Source organism: Crotalus tigris, unplaced genomic scaffold (genome assembly GCF_016545835.1).
Source record: "Crotalus tigris isolate CLP2741 ecotype Arizona unplaced genomic scaffold, ASM1654583v1 scf7180000020019.1302030, whole genome shotgun sequence".
Lineage (NCBI taxonomy): Eukaryota > Metazoa > Chordata > Lepidosauria > Squamata > Viperidae > Crotalus > Crotalus tigris.
The window spans coordinates 314880-340604 of record NW_024097821.1 but is presented as its reverse complement, the minus strand read 5'-3'; the positions used below and the strand labels follow the sequence as shown (position 1 = coordinate 340604).

Below are 25725 nucleotides of genomic sequence, written 5' to 3'. Positions count from 1 at the left end.
TTTTTAAAAAACAAGTTTTATTATTTTTTCAAATTTTAACATCCAGATACTTAGGAAGGGTGCTAGGGAAATCAGTCAATAACAAAATCATTCATATATATCTCAGGTTACATCAATAACATTCCCTCACTGTTTCCCTCAAATATTGTATCATATTCATGTTAATAAGTTTCTAGGTAGATTCAATCAATCAGTACATTTATCAATAGTATTTTTCTTTTATATATATGTCCAAATTCTGTTTAAAGGTTTTATTTAATTCCAATTTATATATTCCAATTTAGCCTTTTATAACCAATGTTTAAACTTTGGATAATCTTGATTTCCCTCATTTCATTATAATTAACATAACTAAAATACACATATTATTTCAAAATTTGCCTTCTTTATAGACAAATATATTCTGATTCTCATTCTAATAACTCCTCCTTTAATAACAAAATATCTTTCATTATGACAAATCTATTTCCATATAACAATTAAAATTATAGCCTAACAGTTAATTTTAACTCCCATTATAAATCTAAGTGCTAAATATTAAAAAAAAACATTATCTCTAAGACGCCGCTTTACCCATTAAGTAGATTTCTAAATCCCATTTTTAAATCTAACTCTGGCTTTCCTTTTGTGCCAAGTAGGCTTCCGTGCCAGTGTCTCTAAACCTCGGATGTATCTCCCTTCATTCCTACACCTGTTGTTTGAGTCAAGGGAGAACGTCCAGTTATCAGTCTTTCAAAGGAACTGGCCCCTTTGTAATTGTTAAGTTGTTGCCCTAATGATTCAAATCTCCATGTTTGGTTTAGGGTAATTATAGTCGATTTAGTAGTCTGGTCCTCTTCTTGTGATTTCATCTGAGTAGAATAGAGAGTCATATCCGGTGTTGTTGTTTGGTTATCTAAAATGTCTAAGTTCTCTGCTTTTGGAGTTAGTTCATCTTCTGTTATTTTTTGGGTTATAGGTTGATCAGTTTGGATGTGAGGTTCAATTTGTAGTTTTATAAAAATATCTTTAGCTTTCACTCTTGAGATGATTAATTCTGTTGCTTCACGAATTTTTTCAACGATAAGTTTGTAATTAAATTGTGGATAGGATTCGTTCATTTCCATGGTGATTAAAGATAGTCCTTTAGTGGAGGCTATGTTTAGTAAGACTCAACTATTATCCACCTCCACAATTTGTAGGAATTATTGTCACTACAGCTGTTTCTACGTCTTATCTTTTTTGATAGTATGAAGGACAAATCAAAGTAATCCACAAACACCATTGAAGAAAGAAATTCCAGTTGCTATGCCAAAGTTTGCCACAAGATGTCCCAGCAGACCACAAAATCTTTTTCCAAATGCTGAATAGCCTCTTATTCAATTAAAACACACAGAAAAGCGGATATTTTGCAAAGTTAATAGTTAAAAAAGTTAAAAAAAATGCTAAGTATAAGGATACCCCCAAGGTATCCACAAAACAAAGATCCAATTATTTAATTGTTGAAGTTAGTAGTTCTTTCATTTTCTTTCCAAGCTGTAAAATCCCATGTATGCAAACGCTGCTGAATTGAGAGCGGGGAAATGAATTTCAAAAGGCTTTCACAGGAAGGTAATTAGGGTGATTAGGGAAAAAGAGAGGTAACAAAGGATCTCACCCAAAATCCTCTACTCCTGCTTCATATGCTTAGCTATTATTGGGACTTTCGGCTGGTGTGACTAAGTGATCGGCCATGTTAATGGACAATCTTTTCTTCATCGGTTCTAGGGAGCTACCTCAGATCAAACAGAAGGGCTACTGCCCTTCCGCAATCTTGCGAGGGTCCTCCCCAACGGTGGTCGCCCCTCCAGGGCGATGTTCGACCCTTTCCAGGGTCTTCTGACGAAGGGAAAACAGACGGCAGAGAGCAGCTTTCCCCTCGCTCATCTGAAGGCGCCGCGTACGGAACCAGAAGCCCTCTAGAGTCTAGACTATTGTATCTTGCCTAGCATCTGGGCAAGCTATCAGTAATGTGAAAATGATAGATAGATAGATAGATAGATAGATAGATAGATAGATAGATAGATAGATACATAGATAGATACATAGATAGATAGATGGTATATAGATGGCAGCTAGGTAGACAGATGAAAGCTATATGGATGATAGATAAATAGAAATAGATGAGAGGGGGGTAGATGGAAAGACAGACAGACAGACAGGATAGATAGAATAGAGAAGGAGATGATAGCTAGAGCGATAGATGAATGGTTGGTTAGGTAGATAGATAGTTGAGAGAGAGAAACAGTGAGAGCGAAACAGAAACAAACATACAGAGAGAGAGAGAGAAAGATAATGAAATAATTCAACCCACTCCTTTTTTATCTTCTGCAGGAGTTGGTGAGGACAGAAAACCAGAAACAGGTAAGAGAATGAAACACATAAGATATCAAAGTAAACTAGGGCTGAAGTTCCGTATGGCTTTGCTTGAGGATTGCTTTGCCCAAATCAAGGCAGTTTGGATGCTTGGTCCATGCAAAATCAAGCAAGCTTAGTCTGAGCTGGGAGGGGGGGGGGAGTATTTTTTTTCTCTCTCTCAGTTCGTCTTGTGTTTCATATACAGATATTTTCTGTTATTTTAATTTTCAGACATTTATGAACAGCTGGTGCCACCAAGATTCCTGGAAAGATTTACCAACAAGAAAGTGAGGAGAGGGGTCAGCATCACCCTTTCAGTGAAAGTGGAAGGTAAATAAGCTTCAAGGACATCCCACCCACTCCTTTTGACTACCAGATAGTCCTGGACTTATGACCACGACGGAGCCCAACATTTCCTTTGCTGAGCGAGACATTTGTTTAAGTGACTTTTGCCCCATTCTATGACCTTTCTTCCTACAGCTGTTCAGTGTTAAATTAATCACATGGTTGTTAAATGAATTTGGCTTCCCCACTGACTTCGTTTGTCAGAAAGTCACAGAAGGGGATCACGTGATCCCGGGACATTACAATATGAATCAGTTGCCAAGTTCTCTGAATTTTGATCACGTGACCATGGGAGATGCTGCACAATAAATGTGAAAATGGTTCATAAGTCTCTTTTTTCAATGTCGTTGTAGCTTTGAATGGTCACTAAATGAACCATTGTAAGTCAAACTGAGAAGCTGTACTTCTCAGTTCGTTTGTAAAACAACAAGTGTGATACAGATAGACTTCAACTTACAACCACGATTAAGCCCAAAATTTATGTTGCTAAACAAGACAGTTGTAAAGTGTGTTTTGCCCCATTGGAGGCAAGTAAGTTTCTTTCCACAGTTGTTAAGTGAAGTGTTGCAGCTGTTAAGTTAGTCATACCATTGTTAAGTGAATCTGGCTTCCCCATTGTTTTTGCTTGTCAGAAGGTCGCAAAAAGGTATCACATAACTCCGTCATAACTATAAGCCAAGTATCTGAATTTTGATCATTTGACCATGGAGATGTAAAAATGAATCGTAAGTCATTTTTTTCAGTGCTGCTGTAACTTCAAACGGTCACTAAATGAACTGTTGTAGGTTGAGGATTATCTGTACTGAGGTCATTATTCTCATTCTTGTTATTTTGTCTGTATAAATCAACATTCCTCCCCCTCCAAAGTTTTTCTATAACAACCTGTTGTTTTTTTCTTTTTATTTTTTTAGGGACTCCACCACCCTCAGTAACATGGTTGAAGGAAGAATTTCATGGCGAAAACATCCTATGGATCAAGTCGGACGCTCCAGGTTATAAACTGGCCAGTTCAAATATGCAGCACAGTCTGATCTTATTGGATGTAGAAAAGACCTATAGTGGAAATTATACTTGTATTGCCTCCAATCAGGCTGGTCAGTCTATCTGCAGTGCTTCCCTGGAAGTTTTGGATGGTAAGTTTGTCTGTCTATTATCTGTCTGTCTGTCTGTCTGTCTGTCTATCTCTCTATCTATCTATAGATTTGCAGAGAGGAGGAGGACTGTGAGGTTCTTGTGCTCTCTGAGATTGGTTGTTTTCTTGCAGATGTGATGGAGGAGGAGGAGGAGGAGGAGGAGGAGGAGGAGGAGGAGGAGGAGGAGGAGGAGGAGGAGGAGGAGGAGGAGGACGACGACTGTGGGGTTGCTCTCTGAGCTTGGTGGTTTTCTTGCAGATGTTTCATTACCAAACTAGGTAACCTCATAAATGTTTCTATTGTCTTGCAGTGAAAGAGGCCGAATCTCTGACGCAGGAGCGTGTGATGGTGACAGAGGCCATCATGACATCAATTGGGTAAGCATGTCGTGGCTTGGTCAGACTTTAATGAAACTACATAGTATTCATAACTTGATTATTCTAATTAGACAAATAGGAAAATCTAGAGAATATCTTCTCTAGCCTTCAAATTCCTGCCTTCCTAGGAACCAACCTGTAAGTGGGAGAGGACACCTTTCTTAAATACCTGACGGGGTATAGAAAATGTTCTCTCTTATTGAAATTTTAAAAATACCTTTGCACTAATTTTCTGATTACAGGTATGAAGAGAGCAAAAAAGAAAATGACTGTGGATAATATTTCTTTGTTCGTTTTAATCAACGTTGCCCAGAGATATGTAATGTATATCTATTTGGGACGATATTGAAAGCCTTGATTGTTTAAATACCATAATGAAATTGTGATGGTTTTTTTTTTTAAGAAATATTGAAACACTTTAAAATGTTTTCTATGAATTCTGCCATAGGATGCTGGAACAGTTGTTTGATTAAATTATCCTTCTAAAGAACCTGTGGTTTCCTTCCTTCCTTCCTTCCTTCCTTCCTTCCTTCCTTCCTTCCTTCCTCCCTCCCTCCCTCCCTCCCTCCCTTTCTTCCTTCTTTCCCCAATAAGCAATTATGGCTTATCTACAGCCCCACTGCCTTCAAGCTTCAATATTAATCAGGAAAAATGGCTGGAAAGAAAATCTATATAGCAAAATGAGTCTTGTTTTTCCTTTTTTTCAGAGCTCAAGCTCCTGCAGCTGGAAAAGGTATGAAAAACTGAAAAAATTGTAGATATGCCAAGAAGACTAATCTTTCCTAACCATCTCAGGGAGATGTTGGTAGAAGCTGTTTGTTCCTTTTTTATTGTTACAAATTAAATCAACTCAACCCATGAATATATTCAACGTATTTTCCTCTTACTAATTTCCCCACAACAACAGCCGTGTGAAGTAAGTTGGGCTGAGAGACAGGGATTGGCCGAAAGTTACCAAGCTGGTTTTCATGACTCAGGCAGGATTATAACTCACCCTTTCCTGGTGATTTGCCCAGTGTCACCCAACCATTTTTTGTGGCTAAAGTAGAACTAGAACTTACCATCTCCTGGTGATTGGCCCAAAATCACTCAGCCAGCTTTCATGCTTAACTATAATTCACTTTCTCCTGGACATTGATCTATAGTCACTCAACCGGGTTTCATTCCTAAAATAGGAAGAGAACTCACAGTCTCTTGGTGCTTGGCTCAAAGTCACCCAGCTGGCTTTCATGCCTAATGCGGGACTAGAATTCACTCTCTCCCAGTTTCCAACCTGACACCTTCACCCCTAGACCATATTATCTGTGACCAAGCATCATGTTCTTCTTTCTTTACCAGGAGAGTACATGGAAGGCGAAACAGTTCGGAGTCAGATTTCTCTAACTGAAGTGGGAACCGAAGAATTTCTGCAGAAACTGACATCTCAGATCACCGAAATTGTGTCTGCAAAGATAAGCCAAGGTAATGGTGGTTCAAGTGAACTCAATGCAGGAAGACACTTGACAGTATTGGGTTTGGGGCTGTCAGTTTGAGACAGGACTATTGGGAGGAGGAGGAAATCATATGAGTGGACTTCAATTAAGTTGATAGATGAGATATAAAGCCAAAATTTGTTACCTTATTAGACCAATCCCTTAGATTTGCAATGACAAATGTTTGCTTGTCCGGTGGCTAAACCATATGATGAATGAATGAGGGAATGTCTATTTTAATGAAGAGAAGGACCAAGACTGACCTGATAGCAGTCTTCTAGTATCTCAGGGGCTGCCCCAAAGAAGAGGAAGTCAAAGTGTTCTCCAAAGCACCTGAAGGCAGGACAAGAAGTGACGGATGGAAATCAGTCAAGGAGAGAAGCAATCTAGAACTAAGGAAGAAACTTCCTGACAGTGAGAACAATTAATCAGTGGAACGGCTTGCCTCCAGAAGTTGTGAATGCTTCATTACTGGAGGTTTTCAAGAAAAGATTGGACATCTACCTGTCTGAAATGGTACAGGGTCTCCTGCTTGAGCAGGGGATTGGAATAGATGACCTCCAAGGTCCCTTCCCAACTCTGTATTTTGTACAGATAGACCACAATTGAGCCCAAAACTCCATTGCTAAGCAGGACAGATATTGTGAATTTTGACCCATTTTACAACATTTCTTGCAATAGTTGTTAAGTGAAGTATTGCAGCTATTAAGTTAGTAACATGGTTGGTTGTGTGAATCTGGATTCTCCCTTGACTTTGCTTGACAGACAATAGCAAAAGGAGATCAAATGATCCTGGGACATGGCAACTGTCATAAATATGAGTCACTTGTCAAGCATCTGAGTTTTGATCATGTGATTGTGAGGATGTTGCAACAGTCGTAAGTGTGGAAAATGGTCATGAGTCACTAGTTTCATTACCATTGTAATCAGAATAGAGCTAGAAGGGACCTTGGTGGTCTTCCAGTCCAACCCCCTGCTCAGGCAGGAAAGCCTATACCATTTAAGACAAATGGTTGTCCAGTCTCTTCTTAAAAACCTCCAGTGTTGGACAAGCTGTTCCGCTGATTGATTGCTCTCACTGTTAGGAAGTTTCTCCTTAACTCCAGGTTGCTTCTTTCCTCAATTCATTTCCATCTATTGTTTCTTGTCTTGCTTTTTCTGGTGCTTTGCAACTTTGAACAGTCACTGAATGAACTAAGCCAAGGACTACCTGTGTTCTGTACTCATTTCTTTGCTAAGAACTTTGGCATGTCTATAGGACACAGATTAGGGAAGGCTGAACTAAATACACCTGAAGTTGAACTTCTTTTAAGTCCTTAGAAGAATGGAATTTCTCCCTCACAACGTTTTTTTAATCATAATTTCCCTTCCATTTCAGCTTCCCTCCGAGTTCCTGGAGCTGATAGTGACGATGAATCAAAAACACCATCAGCATCTCCACGGCATGGCAGGTCCAGACCTTCCTCAACTGCTCAGGAGTCTTCCTCCGAATCGGATGAAGGGGATGCAAGGGGAGAGGTAGAGTGCCTGCAAAATTAAAGTTTATGCAAGCTTTCCCATAGGGAGAAAAATAAGATTCTTTGGAGTGAATCGGAGAAACGATTGGTACCAAGGACCACTGAGCTTGGTGGTTTTCTTGCAGATGTTTCATGATCCAAGTGGAGAACATCATCCATGCTGGAAAGGAGGGGGATTGGAGGGGGAAGAGGAGGAGGAGGAGGAGGAGGAGGAGGAAGAGGAGGAGGAGGAGAAGGACTGTGGGGTCCTTGGCGGTGCTCTCTGAGCTTGGTTGTTTTCTTGCAGACATTTCATTACCAAATTAGGTAGCATCATCAGTGCTAGAAGAGGGAGGGGTTTGCTCTGTTTTATACAGCCTCTTCTAGCACTGATGTTACCTAGTTTGGTAATGAAACATCTGCCTGAAAACAACCAAGTTCGGTTTTTAAGAACCCTACAGTGCTTCCCCTACTCCTCCTTCTTCCTCCTCCTCCTCCTCCTCCTCCTCCTCCTCCTCCTCCTCCTCCTCCTCCTCCTCCTCCTCCTCCTCCTCCTCCTCCCCCTCCTCCTCCTCCTCCTCCTCCTCCTCCTCCTGCAAGCTCTCCTTCCTTCTAATACTGATGATGATGGGTCATGAAATGTCTGCCAGAAAAAAACCAATCTCAGAGAGCCTTTGCAGATTGGTGGCCTGGTGGGGAGGGGGGAGGGGAGAAGGGAACTGGGCCATTCAAGTGGTGAGCTCAACTTGCACAGCTCAACTTGCGCAGGGTGGTACACACACATCTATGCCTGCAACTTGATTTGTGCAGGTTGAGCTGCAGATATGCCCATGTGCACCAGCCTGCTGCTGATGCGGCCTTGTTCCAAAAAGACCATGGCCGGTAGTGGGCCTATGGCCCATGGGGGACTCCTAGTTCAACCCTGAGCTGCAAATATTCTCTTCCACCCTGACCCATAATCTAATGGAATGGCTTTGGATAGCAATCCTCCCAATGGGAGGGGGGTCTAGCAAGGAATTAGCCTGGATTCATTATCATCATCATCATCAAACACAAGAGGCTAAGCCTGACACCCCCCCCCCCCGCAAATGCCTTAATACCTTATCTGGTTGTTCCCAAGCCAAAGCTGCCAGTCTGGGCAGATTCCTATGTTAGAGGTAGAATACAATAAAACAATCAGCTTGAACTCTGCCTCTGTGAGTCTGGTTGTTCACACCCAATAACGGCTTCTGAAATGTTATTTAAGAAGGTGGCCCTTGGCCCAATAAAGTATTTATGCTGTTCTGTTCTGTTTTGTATTCTTTATTCTACTCTACTCTACTCTACTCTACTCTACTCTACATTTCTATTCTATTCTATTCTATTCTATTCTATTCTATTCTATTCTATTCTATTCTATTCTGTATGTTCTGTTCTGTTCTGTTCTATTCTTTCTATTTATTCAGTATATTCAGTTCAATTCAACCATCCTTCTTTTCATAGATTTTTGACATCTACATGGTCATTGCTGACTATACCCCAATGGGGGCAGACCGTGAAACCATCACTCTGAAGGAAGGCCAATATGTGGAGGTTTTAGACTCTGCTCATCCTTTGAAGTGGCTGGTCAGGACCAAACCCACCAAATCAAGCCCATCGAGGCAAGGTTGGGTTTCTCCAGCCTACCTGGATAAGAAGTTAAAGGTGAGACTTATAAATAGTTGGGGAGGGGGGAGGTTCTTCCAAAATTGCTTAATCTTATGTCCCTGGCCTCTAGGTTCCCATGAATAGTTAAGCCAACTTCTACCCAGCAGTTTCAGTAAAGAATTACTATATTTCATGTATAGTCATATACAAAGTAAAGTAGTCCTTAATTTATAACCATTCATTTAGTGACCATTCGAAGTTACAGTGGCACTGAAAAAAGTGACCTATGGCTACTTTTCACACGTATAACTATTGCCGCCTCCCCATGGTCACATGATCCGAATTTGGACGCTTGGCAACTGACTCATATTTATGGCGGTTGCTTGGTCCCAGGTTCAGGTGATTCCCTTTGGCGACCTGCTGACAAGCTGAGTCGATGGGGATGTTGGATTTGTTTAACAACTAAGTGACTAACTTAACCACTGCAGTGATTCATTTAACAGCTATAGCAAGAAAGGTTGTAAAACGGGGCAAAGCTCACAACAACTATCTCACTTAGCCCTGGAAACTTTGGGCTCAGTTGTGGTCATAAGTTAAGGACTGCCTGTATATTAACATTTATAGGTATGTTTTTATACAGAATGGGACAATTGATTGCAGACCCATGGATGTGCCCATTTCATCCTGGCTTTCTCAGCCCAGCTGACCCACTGCAGGCCTTTGTCCATGACTGGCCTTCCGTGGACACTTAATCGCATCCCCCCAGGCGACCCACTGCTGGTCTTCATCCACGGTGGCCCTCCCCTGGTGCTATGCCACCCCATCACTACTCTGCTTCTTCTCCCACACTGCCTAGTAATAGTAGTAAAGTTGGAAGAGACCTTGGAGGTCATCTAGTCCAACCCCCTGCTCAGGCAGGAAACCCTACACCATTTCAGACAAATGGCTGTCATGGGTGATGTACTGCGACACAAATTTCCATGGCTGATTCCACCCACGGGACAATTAACCCTGCTTCTGCCATGCCCTCCAGCAAGAGACACGAGGGGAGGGGGTTGGGGGCAGGTAGGGTTGAGGCAGGAACTTGCAGAGAAGTGCCAGCATGATCCAGGGCCTCTGTGAGGTGCAGAGGGGTGATGGGAGGATATCGGTGCCAGGCAGTTGGGTCGGGAAGGTGCTGGAAAATCACGTGAAGTATTAATACCACTCTACAATGCCTTGGTAAGGCCACACTTGGAATACTGCATCCAGTTTTGGTCACCACGATGTAAAAAAGATGTTGAGACTCTAGAAAGAGTACAGAGAAGAGCAACAAAGATGATTAGGGGACTGGAGGCTAAAGCATATAAGGAAAGGCTGCTGGAATTGGGTATGTCTAGTTTAACGAAGAGAAGGACAAGGGGGGACAGGATAGCAGTATTCCAATATCTCAGGGGCTTCCCCAAAGAAGAGGGAGTCAAGCTATTCTCCAAAGTGCCTGAAGGCAGGACAAGAAGCAATGGATGGAAACCAGTCAAGGAGAGAAGCAACCTAGAACTAAGGAGAAACTTTCTGACAGTGAGAACAATTAACCAGTGGAACAACCTGCTTCCAGAAGTTGTGAATGCTCCAACACTGGAAGTTTTTAAGAAGAAACTGGGAGGGAGGCAGGGAGGGAGGGAGGCAGGGAGAGAGAGAGAGAGAGAGAGAGAGAGAGAGAGAGAGAGAGAGAACTCATGCACAGCAGCCTCTATTTCTTTTTAATTAAACTCTTCAATCAAGCTTCTCCTCCTTGCACACATGCGTGCAAGTTTTGCGGCTCCCAGTGTTTTCTTTTTTCTGGGAAACGGGTCCAAGTGGCCCTTTGAGTGTTTAAGGTTGCCGACCCTTGGGCTAGAGCAGTGGTTCTCAACCTTTTTAATGCCGTGACCCCCCAACCGGTCGTAAGTCGAGGACTACCCAACCGGTCGTAAGTCGAGGACTTTCCCTGCCCGGGAGCGCCGCGCATGCATGGTGCTGCCCCCTGTGCCGGCCGAGGCGTAGCTGGCAAGGGCTAGTGACGGCGCAGGGCGACCACCGGCTGGGCCATCAGCTGGCCCAGCCCAAGGGAGGTAAGGCACTCGCTGGGCCCCACGCGCGCCAGCAACTCTCCCTGCGCCCGCCGGCCTCCCACTTCCCACCCCTGGCCCTCTTTTCTTAAACTTTTAGTAGTTGCTCAGCAGGGAGGGGTGGAAGCTTCCAGACAGCTCGCCTTCACTGCAGACAACTTGCAGCACCGTTTGCAGACTGGAGCTTTTGACGGGCTCAGCAGGGCAGAGACAGCCTGGACAATTCCTATTGGCTTTTGAAAGCCAATAGAATAAAAGGGAGTAGCACAGCTAAGGAAAAGGGGGGAAAAATGGCGGACTGCGTTGTTTGGCGACCCCCGTGAAATGGTCGTTCGACCCCAAATGGGGTCCCGACCCACAGGTGGAGAACCGCTGAGCTAGAGTCTAGACCTTTCTAAGTCGAGATAGGGGATCCCATGTACTGCTATAATCCAACTACTTCCTATCTTTTGCACCTTGTTTGATAACCTCTGTTGGAAGACCTGGAAGCTGTCTTAAGGACAGTCCTTCTTGGCAGATACTAGATCAGAGGTTCCCAAGCTTTTGGGCACCAGGGACCGGTTCCGTGGAAAAAGGCTTTTCCGTGGATCGGAGAGTGCATGGTTTTGTGTGCTGCCTGCATCCCATGGATGGGGCTTTGCTTGTTTGTGCGGACTGGTTGCTGGCATGCTGCTGCCTGGTACTGGGCCACAGACTGGGGGTTGGGCATCCCTGTACTAAATCATAAAAACCTACATCTGGAAAGGACCTTGGAGGTCTTCTAGTCTAACCCACTGCCCAAGGCAGAAGTCTCTTATATCTTTGTTTTTTTTTTTAATTGTAGCTCTCTGCAGAGTGGGGTATTCCCGATGTCCCAGAGTTCCATGGAGAATTTGTTTCAGAAGATGAATACCGGAAGAAATTAAGGTGAGCTTGGTGAAAATCCTTCCTGTTGGAGCAAACTACTTCTCTCCCTCAAGGGCCGTGTATCCTACTCTTGCAGCTGGGGATATATAAGAATTATTTCATAGAATCACAGCATAGGAAGGTACTTAGACATCATCTTGTATAACCCCCCACCATGCTGCAGGATCCAGTAGAGCATTTGTGATCTTTCCAGCTGGCACCCCGTCAGCAAAGACATTGGGGAACCAGCAGGAAATGCCACTAGTCCAGTGGTTCTCCACCTGTGGGTTGGGACCCCATTTGGGGTCAAACGACCATTTCACGGGGGTCGCCAAACAACGCAGTCCGCCATTTTTTCCCCCCTTTTCCTTAGCTGAGCTACTCCCTTTTATTCTATTGGCTTTTGAAAGCCAATAGAATAGATTCTCTATTGGTTTTCAAAAGCCAATAGGAATTGTCCAGGCTGTCTCTGCCCTGCTGAGCCCGCCAAAAGTCCCATTCTGCAAACGGTGCTGCACCAGTTGAGTAGTCCTCGACTTATGACCGGTTGGGGGTCGTGGCATTAAAAAGGTTGAGAACCACTGCACTAGTCAGCCCTGTAAGTCACTCCTGCCTGTTTGTTATCCCAGAAGCCCCTATGTTAATGGGGGATTCATGGACAGGGGGACTCTGCCTGCTTGCATTTCTGGCACATGGCACCATCCCCTTACCACCCCCTGTACAGGTAGTCCTCCACTTATAACAGTTCATTTAGTGACCATTCAAAGTTACAATGGCACTGAAAAAAGTGACTTATGACCGTTTTTCATACTTACTATACGATCGTTGCAGCATCCCCATGGTCACATGACCAAAATTCAGACGCTCGGCAACTGACTCATATTTATGACAGTTACACTATCCCCGGGTCATGTGGTCCCCTCTTGTGACCTTCTGACAAGCAAAGTCAGCGAAGAAGCCAGATTCACTTTGCCGCAGGGATTCACTTCACCACTGTGGCAAGAAAAGTTGTAAAAGAGCCGAGGTGGCACAGCAGTTAGGGTGCAGTACTGCCGGCCACTTTAGTTGACTGTGTTCAGCAGGTCAGAGGTTCAAATCTCACCGGCTCAAGGTTGACTCAGCCTTCCATCCTTCCGGGGTAGGTAAAATGAGGACCCAGATTGTTGGGGGCAATGTAAATATATATATACATTGCTTACTGGTGTACACCGCTTAGAGAGTGCTTGCACTTAAAGCGGTAGATAAATATATATATATACATTGCTTACTGATGTACACCGCTTAGAGAGTGCTTGCACTTAAAGCGGTATATAAGTCTCATAAATAAATAAATAAAATGGGGCAAAATCCCCTTAACCACTGTCTCACTTAGCAGTGGAAATTTTTGGGATCGATTGTGGTCATAAGTCAAGGACTGCCTGTGCTTTCATGCTTATCCGTTGAAATTTAGAATGAATTTCCGCGACGGTTACCTTCAAAGGACGGGGTGTGTTTTTATGAATTTTCACTCGTTTTTCTGTTTCTGCTTCCTTTTCAGTCTTATCGTTCAAGACCTGTTGGGAACGGAAGAGGAGTATGTCAAGGATCTGGAGTTCCTGCAAACGCACCACATCCAGTTCACGGAGACGTGCCCTGCCGTTCCTGTTGCTGTGTCCAACCAGAAGCCCGTTATTTTCAGAAACATTACTGACATAACGCACTTTCATTCCAAGTACGTAGCGGGGAGGCAGATATATAGTATAACAGCCAAATGGCTTTGAAAGGATAAAGTACACTAGAAAAGGTAGTTTAATAGGAACCCCTGCACTCCTGTGTGCTGCTATCCACTCAACCAAAGTTTTATAAAACAGTGTCCTCTGATGTACTATCCACAGTATTATTATTTTGCTTTACATGTACGGCCACCATTGAGCCCAAAGTTTTTGTGAGACATTTCTTAAGTGAGTTTTGCTCCATTTTACGATCTTTCTTGCCACAGTTGTTAAGTGAATCACTGCAGTTGTTCTGTTAGTCACACAGTCATTAAGTGAATCTGGCTTCCCCATTGACTTTGCTTGTCAGAAGATCACAAAAGACCCCAAGATACTGCGACTGTCATAAATACAGGCCAGTTGCGAAGCGGCTGGATTTTATTCAAGTGACCATGTTGTTGTTAGTTGCGAAGTCGTGTCCGACCCATCACGACCCCATGGACAACGTTCCTCCAGGTCTTCCTGTCCTCTACCATCTTCTGGAGTTCATTTAAGTTCACACCTACTGCTTCAGTGACTCCATCCAGCCATCTCATTCTCTGTCGTCCCCTTCTTCTATTGCCCTCACTCTTTCCCAGCATTAGGCTCTTCTCCAGTGAATCCTTCCTTCTCATTAGGTGGCCAAAGTACTTGAGTTTCAACTTCAGGATCTGGCCTTCTAAAGAGCAGTCGGGGTTGATCTCCTCTAGGACTGACCGGTTTGATCACCTTGCAGTCCAGGGGACTCGCAGGAGTCTTCTCCAGCACCATAGGTCAAAGGCCTCGATTCTTTTGCGCTCAGCCTTTCTTATGGTCCAACTTTCACAGCCGTCCATTGCAACTGGGAAGTGACTATGGGAATGCTGCAATGGTCATAAGTGTGAAAAACAGTCATAAGTCACTTTTTTCAGTACCGTTGTAACTTTGGTCACTAAACAAACTATTGTAAGTCAAGGACTTCTTGTATTGGAATTATTAGGTCTAATTCTTCCTTCCACCGAGATGCAACCCTCCCCCATAATTTAAATGCAGGGCCTTTTCAGTGTTAGCATTCAGAATCTTGTTTCCTGGGGAAACAATGTATCTTTGTTTCTCTAAGAACTTTGTTTGTCTTAAGAACTGTTTTCAGGATTGTTTTCAGGGTTTATGTGAATGGCACTAATAAAAATCGGTTGAGCTTTAGGTTCACTTCTAGTTTTTTGACTGTTTTGACCCTGTAGACTTTTAAGGAAGGCATTTGGACAAGGCGAGGCGGATTGTGTTTAACTGCTGCTAAATTGAATGATGGAGGATGCTTTAGTTGGAAAAGAAATTCAGTCAGGAAATGGAATATCATACAATCATCGGGATAGAAAGGATTTTAGAGGTCTTCTAGTCCAGCCCCCGGCTCACATCCTCTTCTCATGCTCCTTTCTGCTTTTTTCCTGCAGCACCTTTTTCCCAGAGCTTCAGAAATGTGACACGGATGACGATGTGGCTATGTGCTTCCTTAAAAACGAAGGAGAATTTGACAAATACATCACCTACTTGGTGGGCCGGGTTCAAGCCGAATCCATTGTGGTCAGCAAAGTGGTCCAGGAGTTTTATAAGGTGAGGTTAAATTCAGCTGAAAGGGTCTTCTGCTGGACTTTTCACTAACCTATTTGTCCTTACATGTAATGACCAAGAATTCTTTGGAAACAGTCGTATATTTGTACATCAAGCATTATTATACATTGGTGAATCAGTTTGCTATAGTAGTGAAGACACCAATTTGGAAATGAGGAGATTGTGAGTTCTAGTCTCACCTTAGGCATGAAAGCTAGCTAGATGACTTTGGGCCACTTACTAGGAGACATGAGTTCTATTCCTGCCTTAAGTCATGAAAGCTGACTAGATGACTTTGAGCTAGTCACCAGGAGTTCTAGTCCTGCGTTAGGCATGCAAGCCGGCTGGCTGATTTGAAAGCTGCCTGGGTGACTTTGGGCCAATGACAAGGAGACTGTAAGTTCTAGTTGCATCTTAGGCATGAAAGCCACCTGGATGACCTTGGCTCAATCACCAGGTGATAGTGAGTTCTAGTCCTGCCTTTGGTGACTTTGGGCCAATCACCAGGAGTCAGTGAATTCTAGTCCTGCCTTAGCTATGAAAGCCAGTGGGTGTCTTTGAGCCAGTCCCTCCCTCTCAACTCAACCCACTTCACGGGACTGTTGTTGTGGGGAAAATAGGAGGAGGAAAGAATATTCGGTATGTTTGCCATCTTGAGTTATTTATTTTAAAAAAACAAAGGCAGGATGAAAATAAAGAATTGTTCATCTTTGCAGCAAGGCAGAGCAATATGTGGATAAGGTCCTTCTCCTTGTATGGTGCTGAAACGCTAAATAAGTGTCTGTATTGAAGAAAGTTACTTCCTTATTAGAGCAATAATAGAAAAATTGTGTGGTTTGTAAAGGAATTAATGGTTTTCCTGGACAATAAGCAAACTGAGTTAACAAGCTCCTGATTCTCATCTTTCTTTCTCTCTCCAGCGATACACAGAGGGAACACTGGCCAGTGAGGATCCTTCTCTGCCGCCGATCCTCCCTCTGCAACACTACCTAGAGAGACCCATAAACCGGATCCAGAAATATCAAACGGCGATCAAGGTTGGAGCACAACTTTTAGTAACTTGTTGGTAGTGCAAGTTGTTGGGTCTCACATTGCTAAGGAATCTAGTACAGGAAGTCCTCAATTTACAACCACAACTGAGACCAGAATTTCCATGGCTAAGCAAGGCAATTGTTAAGTGGGTGGCACCCAATTTTACAACCAATTGCCATGGTTGTTAAACAAATCATGGCAGTTGTTAAGTGAATCATGTAGTGGTTAAGCAAAATCTGGCTTCCTGCTTTGACTTGGCTGGTTAGAAGGAGGCTGGTCGCAAAGGGTGATCACATGATCCCAGGACTCTGCAACCATCATAAATACATGCCAGCTCCCAAATGTTAATCAGGTCACTGAGAGGATGCTATGATGGCCATAAATACGAGGAGTAGCTATGAAACCATGCTTTTTTTCAGTGGGGCTGGAACATTGAGCAGTTGCTAAAGGAATGGTTGTAAATTGAGGATTACTTGTACAGATTGTCTTCAGGTTAAAATGGCAATTGGGACTGGGGTTGTTGTTGTTAAGCGATGCAGATTATGGAGGGGGTGTATGAATGCCCTTGACAGGTGCTAGGGAGGACAGGTCAGTTGGTAGCCAATGGGGGAGGAGAATGGAGGAGGAAGGTGGGTAGGTAGGTAGGTAATTAGGTAGGTAGGTAGGAAGGAAGGAAGGAGAGGATGGGAGGGAGGGAGGAGAGGAAGGATGAGAGGGAGGAAAGGGAAAACGAGAGAGGGAAGAAAAAGAGGGTGGGAGGAAGGAAGGAGTAAGAGAAGGAGAAGAACGGTGGGGTTCTTGGCAGGTTTTTTCAAGATGACTCAATTTGATAATATCAATGTTAGAAGGGAGTTGGGTTTGTGGAGAGGAGAAAGACTACTGTGGGGTCTTTGCTATTCTCTGAGCTTGGGGGCTTTCTTGAAAGACATAGCAAGAACCCAACTATGTAACATCATCAGTACTAAAAGGGAACAGGGCTTGCTCTCTCTCTCTCTACTTAGTGGTTTTGCCTGTCAATGTTGATGGGAATGGTCTTAGTTGTTCCTTGATAGTCAGTACTGACAGCCTTCCTTCCTTCCTTCCTTCCTTCCTTCCTTCCTTCCTTCCTTCCTTCCTTCCTTCCTTCCTTCCTTCCTTCCTTCCTTCCTTCCTTCCTTCCTCCCTCCCTCCCTCCCTCCCTCCCTCCCTCCCTTTCCACTTCAACCACATTTCTGTTGCAAATATTCATCATGGGCTAGGGCACAAAGTATGCAAACGGTGCCTTTCTTTGTGTTCACAGGATATGATCCGAAACAAAGCAAGGAACACTCAAAACTGTGCCCTCCTAGAACAGGCCTACGCCATTGTTTCCGCACTCAACAGGCGAGCGGAAAACAACCTTCATGTTTCTCTCATTGAGAACTACCCTGGAACACTGGAAATATTAGGGGAACCCATCCGCCAGGTAAATGAAAGCTTGTTCTTACAACACACCTTCCTGTTTAGGTTCTGGCTCTTTCTGCTGAACCCCAAAATATGTTTTTCACTTTGATCCTGGTGCTTTTCGCTTGACATGTCCTTTTATAGAGGTGCAATCAGCCACCTAGAATCATTTGACTGTGAGATCAGAAAATCAGTTTGGTCTAGTGCTTAAGGCACCAGGCTAGACACCAGGAGATGGTGAGTTCTAGTTCCACTTTAGGTATGAAAGCCAGTTAAATGGCTTTGGACCAATAATTAGGAGATGGTGAGTTGTAGTCCCGCCCTAGGCATGAAAGCTGGGTGAGTGATTTTGGCCAATCACCAGGAGGCAGTGAGTTCTAGTTCTGCTTAGGCATGAAACCCGGTTGGGTGATTATGGATCAGTCAACAGGAAACTGTGAGTTCTAGTCCTGTCTTAGGCATGAAAGCTGACAGTGACTTTGGACCAATCACCAGGAGAGGGTGAGTTATAGTCCTGCCTTAGGTGTGAAAGTCAGCTTGGTAACCCTGGGCCAAATCCTCTCTCTCAGCCCAACCCATCTCGTTGTGGGGAAAATAGGAGGAGGTAGGTGTATTGGATATGCTTGTTGCTGTGAGTTGTTTCTTCTTTGCAAAGAGAATTAAAAATCCTTCTGTTCTTTTCTGCTAACAGTTTGTTAGAGGTCTCAGACAAATAACTCAAACTTTAATCATGAATGGAGATACAGTCTGTTGCTCAACATGGCAGATCCAGAAGCAAAGGGTCAAAACTCTTGCTGGACCACCAAAAGAATTTTCTGATAATGTGATTTATGAAGCCTGTGGAACTCCCTGCCACATGTTTTGCTATTTTTTCCAGGGACAATTCATTGTGTGGGAAGGCGCTCCGGGGGCACGCATGGCTTGGAAGGGACATAAGCGACACATCTTCCTCTTCAAGGCTTACCTGCTCGTGTGCAAGCCAAAACGAGACACGAAGTTGGATACTTACAGTTACCTATTCAAGAACATGATGAAGGTTGAATATGTCCTTCCTTAATGGTTGACTTTTTCTGTCTCCTCTTGGGTATCTAGCTAAAACCAGGTTAAGCAATCAGAACAATACTGAATTTTCCCTTGATGTAGCTTCAGAGGTTCTAGATCTCACAGCAATGCAGCCAGTTGGGTCTGGTGATTAAGGCATCAGGTTGTGAGTTCTAGTCCCATGAAGGCCAGCTGGGTGAATATGGACCAGTCACTAGGAGATGGTGAATTCTAGTCCCACCTTGAGCCTGAAAACCAGCTGGGTGACTTTGTATGAATCACCAGAAGACAGTGAGTTCTAGTACCAACTTAGGTGTAAAACCTGGCTGGGTGACTTTGGGCCAGTCCCTCTCTCTCAACCCAGTCCACCTCACAAGGTTGTTGTTGCAGGGAAAATAGGAGGAGGAACTATTAGGTATTGTTTGCTGTCTTGAGTTATTTGTAAAACTAATAAAGGCGGGAGGTAGACAGAAAGACAACAATACAGGTAGTCCTTGATTTATGACTACATCTGAGCTGCAGATTTCTGTTGCTAAGCAAGACAGAGTTAAGTGAGTTTTGCCCCATTTTATGACCTTTTTTGTCACAGTTATTAAGTAAATCCTTGCAATTGTTAAGTTAGTCACATGATCGTTAAGTGAACTTGGCTTCCCCATTGACTTTGCTTATCAGAAGATTGCAAAAGGGGATCACTTGACCCCAGGATATTGCAATAGTCATAAATACGAGCCAATTGCCAATGTCTGAATTTTAATCACATGACCATAGGGATGTTACAAAGGTCCTAAGTCTGAAAAACAGTCCTAAGTCACTTTTTTCTGTGTCGTTGTAACTTTAAACGGTTACTAATCAGTGGTTGTAAGTCGAGGACTATCTCTGTACAGATGTAAGATCTACTGCAAATGGGAGTGTGATCCTGGCTGACTTGAAATCCTGGTTTTGGGTCCCTCAGCTGTCCCACATCGATGTGAATGATGTGATCGAAGGAGATGATCGGGCGTTTGAGATCTGGCACGAACGGGAAGATTCGGTCCGGAAATATCTCTTCCAGGCGCGGACCGTTATCATCAAAAACTCGTGGGTGAAGGAAATCTGTTGTATTCAGCAACGGATTAGTCTCCCTGTATGGGGTGAGTAGAAGTCAGGGCTTTGGTTCCTAAAATTGATTTTTTGCTGCTTTTTCATGCAGTCCTTCTTTCTGAAGACCACAGGTTCAAACCTGATTTTTTTTGTTTTTCTGTTTCAGATCCACCCGATTTTGAGGAGGAACTGGCGGACTGTACAGCAGAACTGGGTGAAACGGTCAAGCTCGCCTGCCGAGTCACAGGCACCCCTAAACCGGGTATCACCTGGTATAAAGGTATAACTAGCCTCAGTTTTTCCAAAATGAAGGTCAAAATGAATTGGTCGATTCTGAACAGGGAGACTACTGATGGTCCTGAACTTATGACCACAACTGGGCCTCAAAATTTCATTTCTAAGCAAGACACAGGTTGAATTTTGCTCCATTTGATAACCTTTCTTGCCACAAATGTTAAGCGAATCCCTGCAGTTATAATAATAATAATAATAATAATAATAATGAAGTTGGAAGGGACCTTGGAGGTCATCTAGTCCAACCCCCTGCTCGGGCAGGAAACCCTACACCATTTCGGACAAATGGCTGTCCAGTCTCTTCTTAAAAACTTCCATTGTTGGAGCATTTACTGCTTCTGGAGGCAGGTTGTTCCACTGATTAATTGTTCTCACTGTCAGGAAGTTCTTAAGTTAGTCACACAGTTGTGAAGTGAATCCAGCTTCCCCATTGACTTTGCTTATCAGAAGGTCACAAAAGAAGATCGCGTGATTCCAGGACACTGAAACTGTCATAAATATGAGTCAGTTGCCAAGCATTTGAATTTTGATCAGGGGACCATGGGGTGCTGCAATGGACGCAAGTGTGAAAAACAGTCTTAAGTCCCTTTTTTCATCATCGCTGTATCTTCCAATGGTTCCTAAGTGAATTGTTGTAAGTTGAAAACTACATGTATATTCTTCTTCTCCCTTATCTCGTGTTTGTTTCCCAGTAATAATAATATTGTACTGTCTGCTGATGTTAACATGAACTTATCTTGTTGGTCAGCTGCTAATTCCAGGATATTAAGGATATTAATTATAGCATAAAAACGATTCAGAGAGAATAAAACAACAGAATGCCTGCCAAACAAAGATATTATATATAGATAGTCCTTGACTTCCAGTTATACATTTAGCGACCATTCCAAGTTACAAGGCACTGAAAAAGGTGATTTATGCCTGGTCCTCGCACTTATGACCATCACAATATCACATTGTAAAAATTTGGGCACTTGGCAATCAGCTTACATTTTTAATATTTGCAACATCCTGGGGTCACACGATTGCATTTGCAACCTTCCCACCCAGATTAATGGAAGAAGCTGGCTTTGCTTAATGACCGTATGATTCACTTAACGATGGCAGGGATTCACTGAGTACCTGTGGCAAAAGAAATATGGAAATAAATTCATCAAAGTAATAAATCTCAACTTACTTAACAACTGCCTTCCTTAGCAAATGGAATTCTGGTCATAAGTCAAGGACAATCTGTGTGTCAAAATAAACAAAGGGAATCCATTTTACAATCATATTTAACTCTGAATCCAGTCCCGTGTTCGTCAAAGGGTGTCTTTTTATCTCTTGCTTTACAGATGGGAAGCCGGTCGACGTGGATCCTCACCACATCGTCATCGAAGATCCCGACGGATCTTGTACATTGATCCTTGATAATTTGACCGGAGTGGATTCTGGGCAATATTTGTGCTATGCATCTAGTCCAGCCGGTAGTGCCAGCACCCTTGGAAAAATTCTTGTCCAAGGTACCAGCAGTACACAAACAGACACACAAATACACACACATATATAGGCAACCTTGGAGATCCAGAAAGAAGTATGTAAAGTCTTTCATTGTTCCACACACTGGTCCTGCTCCCAAAGTGCATCCAACCCACTAGCAGGGCTGTTAGTGCGTGATGGGGAAACACAGAAAGTGGAGGTTGTCACATAACACTACAAAACGCACAGCATGAGAGTCCTCCCAAGTCAGCTGTGCAGAGGAAGGAAAGAAATTAAACCCAATTTAAGAAAAAGGCTCAAGAGAAGAGACATGTGCTCTCCAAGGTTTGCTGGAGGATATATTGATATAATGAGGTCCAGTTTGATCTAGTGATGAAGGTACCAGAAAACTGGGAGATGGTGAGTTCTAGTCCCATCTTAGGCAGGAAAATTGGCTGGGTGTCTTTGGGCCAATCACCAGGAGAGTAGGAGTTTTAGTCCACCTTAGGCATGAAAGCCAGCTTTCAGCCACCCAAGTAAGTTCTAGTCCCACATTAGGCACAAAAGCTGGGTGACTTTCACCAGGAGACTGGGAGTTCTAGTCTCGCCTTAGGCGTGAAAGCCGGCTTGGTGACTTTGGGCCAATCACCAGAAGAGAGTGAGTTCCAGTTCTGCCTTAGGCATGAAAGCTGGCTGGGTGCCCAACCCACCTCACAAGATTGTTGTAGAGAAAATAGGAGGAGGAAGGTGTGTTGGATATGTTCTCTGCCTTGAATTATTTATAAGAATAATAAAGACGGTATCTATCTGTCTGTCTGACTGTCTGTCTGTCTGTCTGTCTGCCTATCATCTATCACAGTGGTTCTCAACCTTTTTAATGCCGCGACCCCCCAACCGCTCGTAAGTCGAGGACTACTCAACGGGTGCAGCACCGTTTGCAGAGTGGGACTTTTGGCAGGCTCAGCAGGGCAGAGACAGCCTGGACAATTCCTATTGGCTTTTGAAAGCCAATAGAATTAGACTCTATTCAAGAGAGTCTATTATATTGGCTTTCAAAAGCCAATAGAATAAAAGGGAGTAGCACAGCTAAGGAAAAGGGGAAAAAAATGGCAGACTGCGTTGTTTGGTGACCCCCGTGAAATGGTCATTCGACCCCAAATGGGGTCCCGACCCACAGGTTGAGAACCACTGGCCTATCATCTATCTATATGATGAATGAATGAATGAATGAATGAATGAATGAATGAATGAATGAATGTCTCTTTGGTGCACCATGCTTCTAGGTGCAATATAGGTTTAGAAGAGGATTTGACTTACTCATCTCTCTTTTCACAAAGCTTACAACTTCCTCATGGTATATTTTAATTTCCAGTGCCTCCACGGTTTGTAAACAAGGTGAAACACGCCTATTACTCCAAAGGCACAGATGCACAGTTTACTTGCACCATCGAAGGGGCACCATGGCCCCAGATCAGGTAAGGGAATAATCAAGCCCATGCTCCACAGCGTTTTTAAATAGGACTTTCTAGCGTGCAAAGGCTTTCTAGAGAGCAGAGTCCTTGATTTACAACCAAAACTGGGACCTGAATTTTCGTGGCTAGGCCAGGCAGCTGTTAAATGAGTTGTGCCTGATTTTACAACCTTTTTGGCCTGTGTTGTTAAGGGAATCATGGCGGTGGCTAAGAGAATCACATGGTCTTTAAGCGAAGCTGACTTCCTCCGTTGACTTGCTTGTCAAAAATTGGGGATCATGTGATCCCCAAGCACTGCAACAACCATCGTAATGTCGGTTGCCAAACGCCTGAATTTTGATCACGTGACCATGGGAACACTGCAAAGTTCATAAAGGCGAGGATCAATTAGTTATAAGTTGCTTTTTTTCAGTGCCGCTGTAACTTTGAAGGGTTGCTAAAGGAACGGTTGTAAGTCGAGGACTACCAGTACTTTCTGAAAGCTGTTTCCAAGGGCGGAGGAGAACCACGTAGAGATAACAATTATTGTGGCTTCCGGTTTTTACTTTTTCATGTCTTACTGTGTCCCACTCTGTGAATAGGTAAGACATGAAAGAGTATTAAAAAAATCTGTATTCTCTGTATTGGGTCAATCACTGGGAAAGGGTGAGTTCTGGTTTGTCTCAGGCAGGGGTCTTCAAACTTGGCCCGTTTATGACTTGAGGAATTCTGGGAGTTGAAGTCCACAAGTCATAAAAGGGCCAAGTTTGAAGACCCCTGGTCTTAGTTGGGTGACTTCCCCCCTGTATATCAATGCCCTCCTCTGTAAATTTGTTTTCCCTTTCCTTCCCTCTCCTCCCCTCCATTATTCCTTTCTCCCCTCTATTCTTTCCTTTCTCCCTGCCTTCCTCCCTCTTCCTTCCTTCCTTCCTTCCTTCCTTCCTTCCTTCCTTCCTGCCTTCCTGCCTTCCTGCCTTCCTCCCTCCTTCCCTCCCTCCCCCTTCCTGCCTCCCTCCCTCTCTCCTTCCCTCCCTCCTTCCTTCTTCCCTCCCTTCCCCTCCCCCTTCCTTCCTTCCTTCCTTCCTCCCTCCCTCCCTTCCTCCCTCCCTCCCTCCTCCTTCCTTCCTCCCTCCCTCCCCCCTTCCTCCCTCCCTCCCTCCCCTGTTCCTCCCTCCCTCCTTCCCTCCCTCCCCCTTCCTGCCTCCCTCCCTCCCTTTCTCCTTCCCTCCCTCCTTCCTTCTTCCCCCCTCCCCCTTCCTTCCTTCCTTCCTTCCTTCCTTCCTTCCTCCCTTCCTTCCTCCCTCCCTTTCTCCTTCCCTCCCTTCCTCCCTTTCTCCTTCCCTTCCTTCTTCCCTCGCTCCCCCTCCCCCTTCCTTCTTCCTTCCCCCTCCCCTTTTCTCCTTTCTCCTCCCCTTTCCCCCTTTCCTCTCCCCTCCCCTCTTCTTTCCTCTCCTCCCTCCTCCTTATTCCAGATGGTATAAAGATGGAAATCTCCTCACCGATCCAAACAAACATCAGAGCTTCAGTGAGCCACGAAGTGGCGTGATTGTCCTGGTTATCAAAAACGCTTGTGAGGATGATGAAGGTTTATATGAGTGTGAGGTGAGTTTCTCTCTTTTTTCTTAAGTTGTTATGAAATAGGAACTTTCTCCATAAAATATCTGGGCTGAAGACCCGACTCGCATCTGCTGAGCAAATTCAATTGTCCTGAGTTATCTAAACCTAACTTATGTGAACAATCTAACAAAAAACAACAGTCTAATCAAGGAATCACCAAGATTCCCTCAGCACTGACAGGGCAAGCCATAAAATGAGAGCACTGTCTTCTAACACTGATGATGTTACCTAGTTGGGTCATCTGGAAGAAAACCACCAAGCTCATGGGGTTTTTTTCAGTGCCATTGGAACTTTGAATAGTCACTAAATGAACTGTTGTAAGTTGAGGCCTATGTGTAATGGATGCAAGCTAGTTAAAGTGAGATCCAACTTAGAAATAAGAAATTAACCAACAATTAACTAATGGAACAGCTTGCCTCTTGGAGCTGTGCATGCTCCATCACTGGACATTTTCAAAAATAGACCAGGCAACCATTTGACCAGGATGGCATAAGTTCTCCTGCCATGAGCAGGAGGCTGGACTAGAAGACCTCCAAGGTCCGTTCCAGCTTTATGATTCTATGTCCTACACAAAGCGATTCCTTGTCTAGATTTGTGAATGATTTGGTTTTCTCCTTCATCTGAAATCCACACATGTTCTAACTAGTGTTGTTAACTCGTGTTCAGTTGATAAACAGGTTGGGAACTGCAAAGGGAGGCGCACACCTTTACTGCCAAACTACAACAGCCTTGGCTCCGGAGAAGAGACCTGAGCAAGCGATAACAATAGAAGGTAGGGCCTCTTGATGTGCTCTTTCATGATGTGGTTAATTAAGGATGACTAATTGTGACTAATTAAGGACTGAATGGGTGCATTATCTTATCTCTCAGAAGATGTGGCATTCCTATTTGTTGTTGGGACTTTGTTAGTGATTGTGTTTGGCTGGTCCAGTATTGTTGTTATTTTGTGGTGGAAGAGATCCAGGTCTATCAGCCTCCTGCTCACTCAGGGGGTTGGACTAGAAGACCTCAAAGGTCCCTTCTAACCCTGTTATTCTACGTGGATCAGCTCAGGGCGATGCCTCCACAGAAAAGTCACCTAGCAAGACTACACAAGTGAAAGGAACACTATCAGTTGTTCAGTAACCACAACAGTGGTGTGAATCAGACGCAGAACATCTTGTAACCAATCAAAGTTTATTTTATGATCCCAGAATTTACTCTCCCAGTCCTCCAT

The 25725-nt window shown here is 43.8% G+C and overlaps 1 protein-coding gene across 10 annotated transcripts in view; it reads left to right on the top strand.

The window, feature by feature from the left end:
• OBSCN (obscurin, cytoskeletal calmodulin and titin-interacting RhoGEF) overlaps nucleotides 1–25725 on the top strand; it is a 268339-nt gene that overhangs the window by 161711 nt on the left and 80903 nt on the right. For all 10 annotated transcript variants that reach the window (XM_039365275.1, XM_039365278.1, XM_039365274.1 and 7 more), the window contains 20 exons: nucleotides 2353–2382; nucleotides 2608–2706; nucleotides 3633–3854; nucleotides 4165–4231; nucleotides 4939–4964; nucleotides 5570–5692; nucleotides 7082–7221; nucleotides 8682–8882; nucleotides 11736–11818; nucleotides 13335–13508; nucleotides 14958–15117; nucleotides 16035–16151; nucleotides 17426–17590; nucleotides 18446–18604; nucleotides 19562–19739; nucleotides 19856–19969; nucleotides 21318–21485; nucleotides 22814–22916; nucleotides 24365–24494; nucleotides 25176–25281. In XM_039365275.1, the coding sequence (XP_039221209.1) occupies nucleotides 2353–2382; nucleotides 2608–2706; nucleotides 3633–3854; nucleotides 4165–4231; nucleotides 4939–4964; nucleotides 5570–5692; nucleotides 7082–7221; nucleotides 8682–8882; nucleotides 11736–11818; nucleotides 13335–13508; nucleotides 14958–15117; nucleotides 16035–16151; nucleotides 17426–17590; nucleotides 18446–18604; nucleotides 19562–19739; nucleotides 19856–19969; nucleotides 21318–21485; nucleotides 22814–22916; nucleotides 24365–24494; nucleotides 25176–25281 (2565 nt within the window). The remainder of the gene's footprint in view (nucleotides 1–2352; nucleotides 2383–2607; nucleotides 2707–3632; nucleotides 3855–4164; nucleotides 4232–4938; nucleotides 4965–5569; nucleotides 5693–7081; nucleotides 7222–8681; nucleotides 8883–11735; nucleotides 11819–13334; nucleotides 13509–14957; nucleotides 15118–16034; nucleotides 16152–17425; nucleotides 17591–18445; nucleotides 18605–19561; nucleotides 19740–19855; nucleotides 19970–21317; nucleotides 21486–22813; nucleotides 22917–24364; nucleotides 24495–25175; nucleotides 25282–25725) is intronic.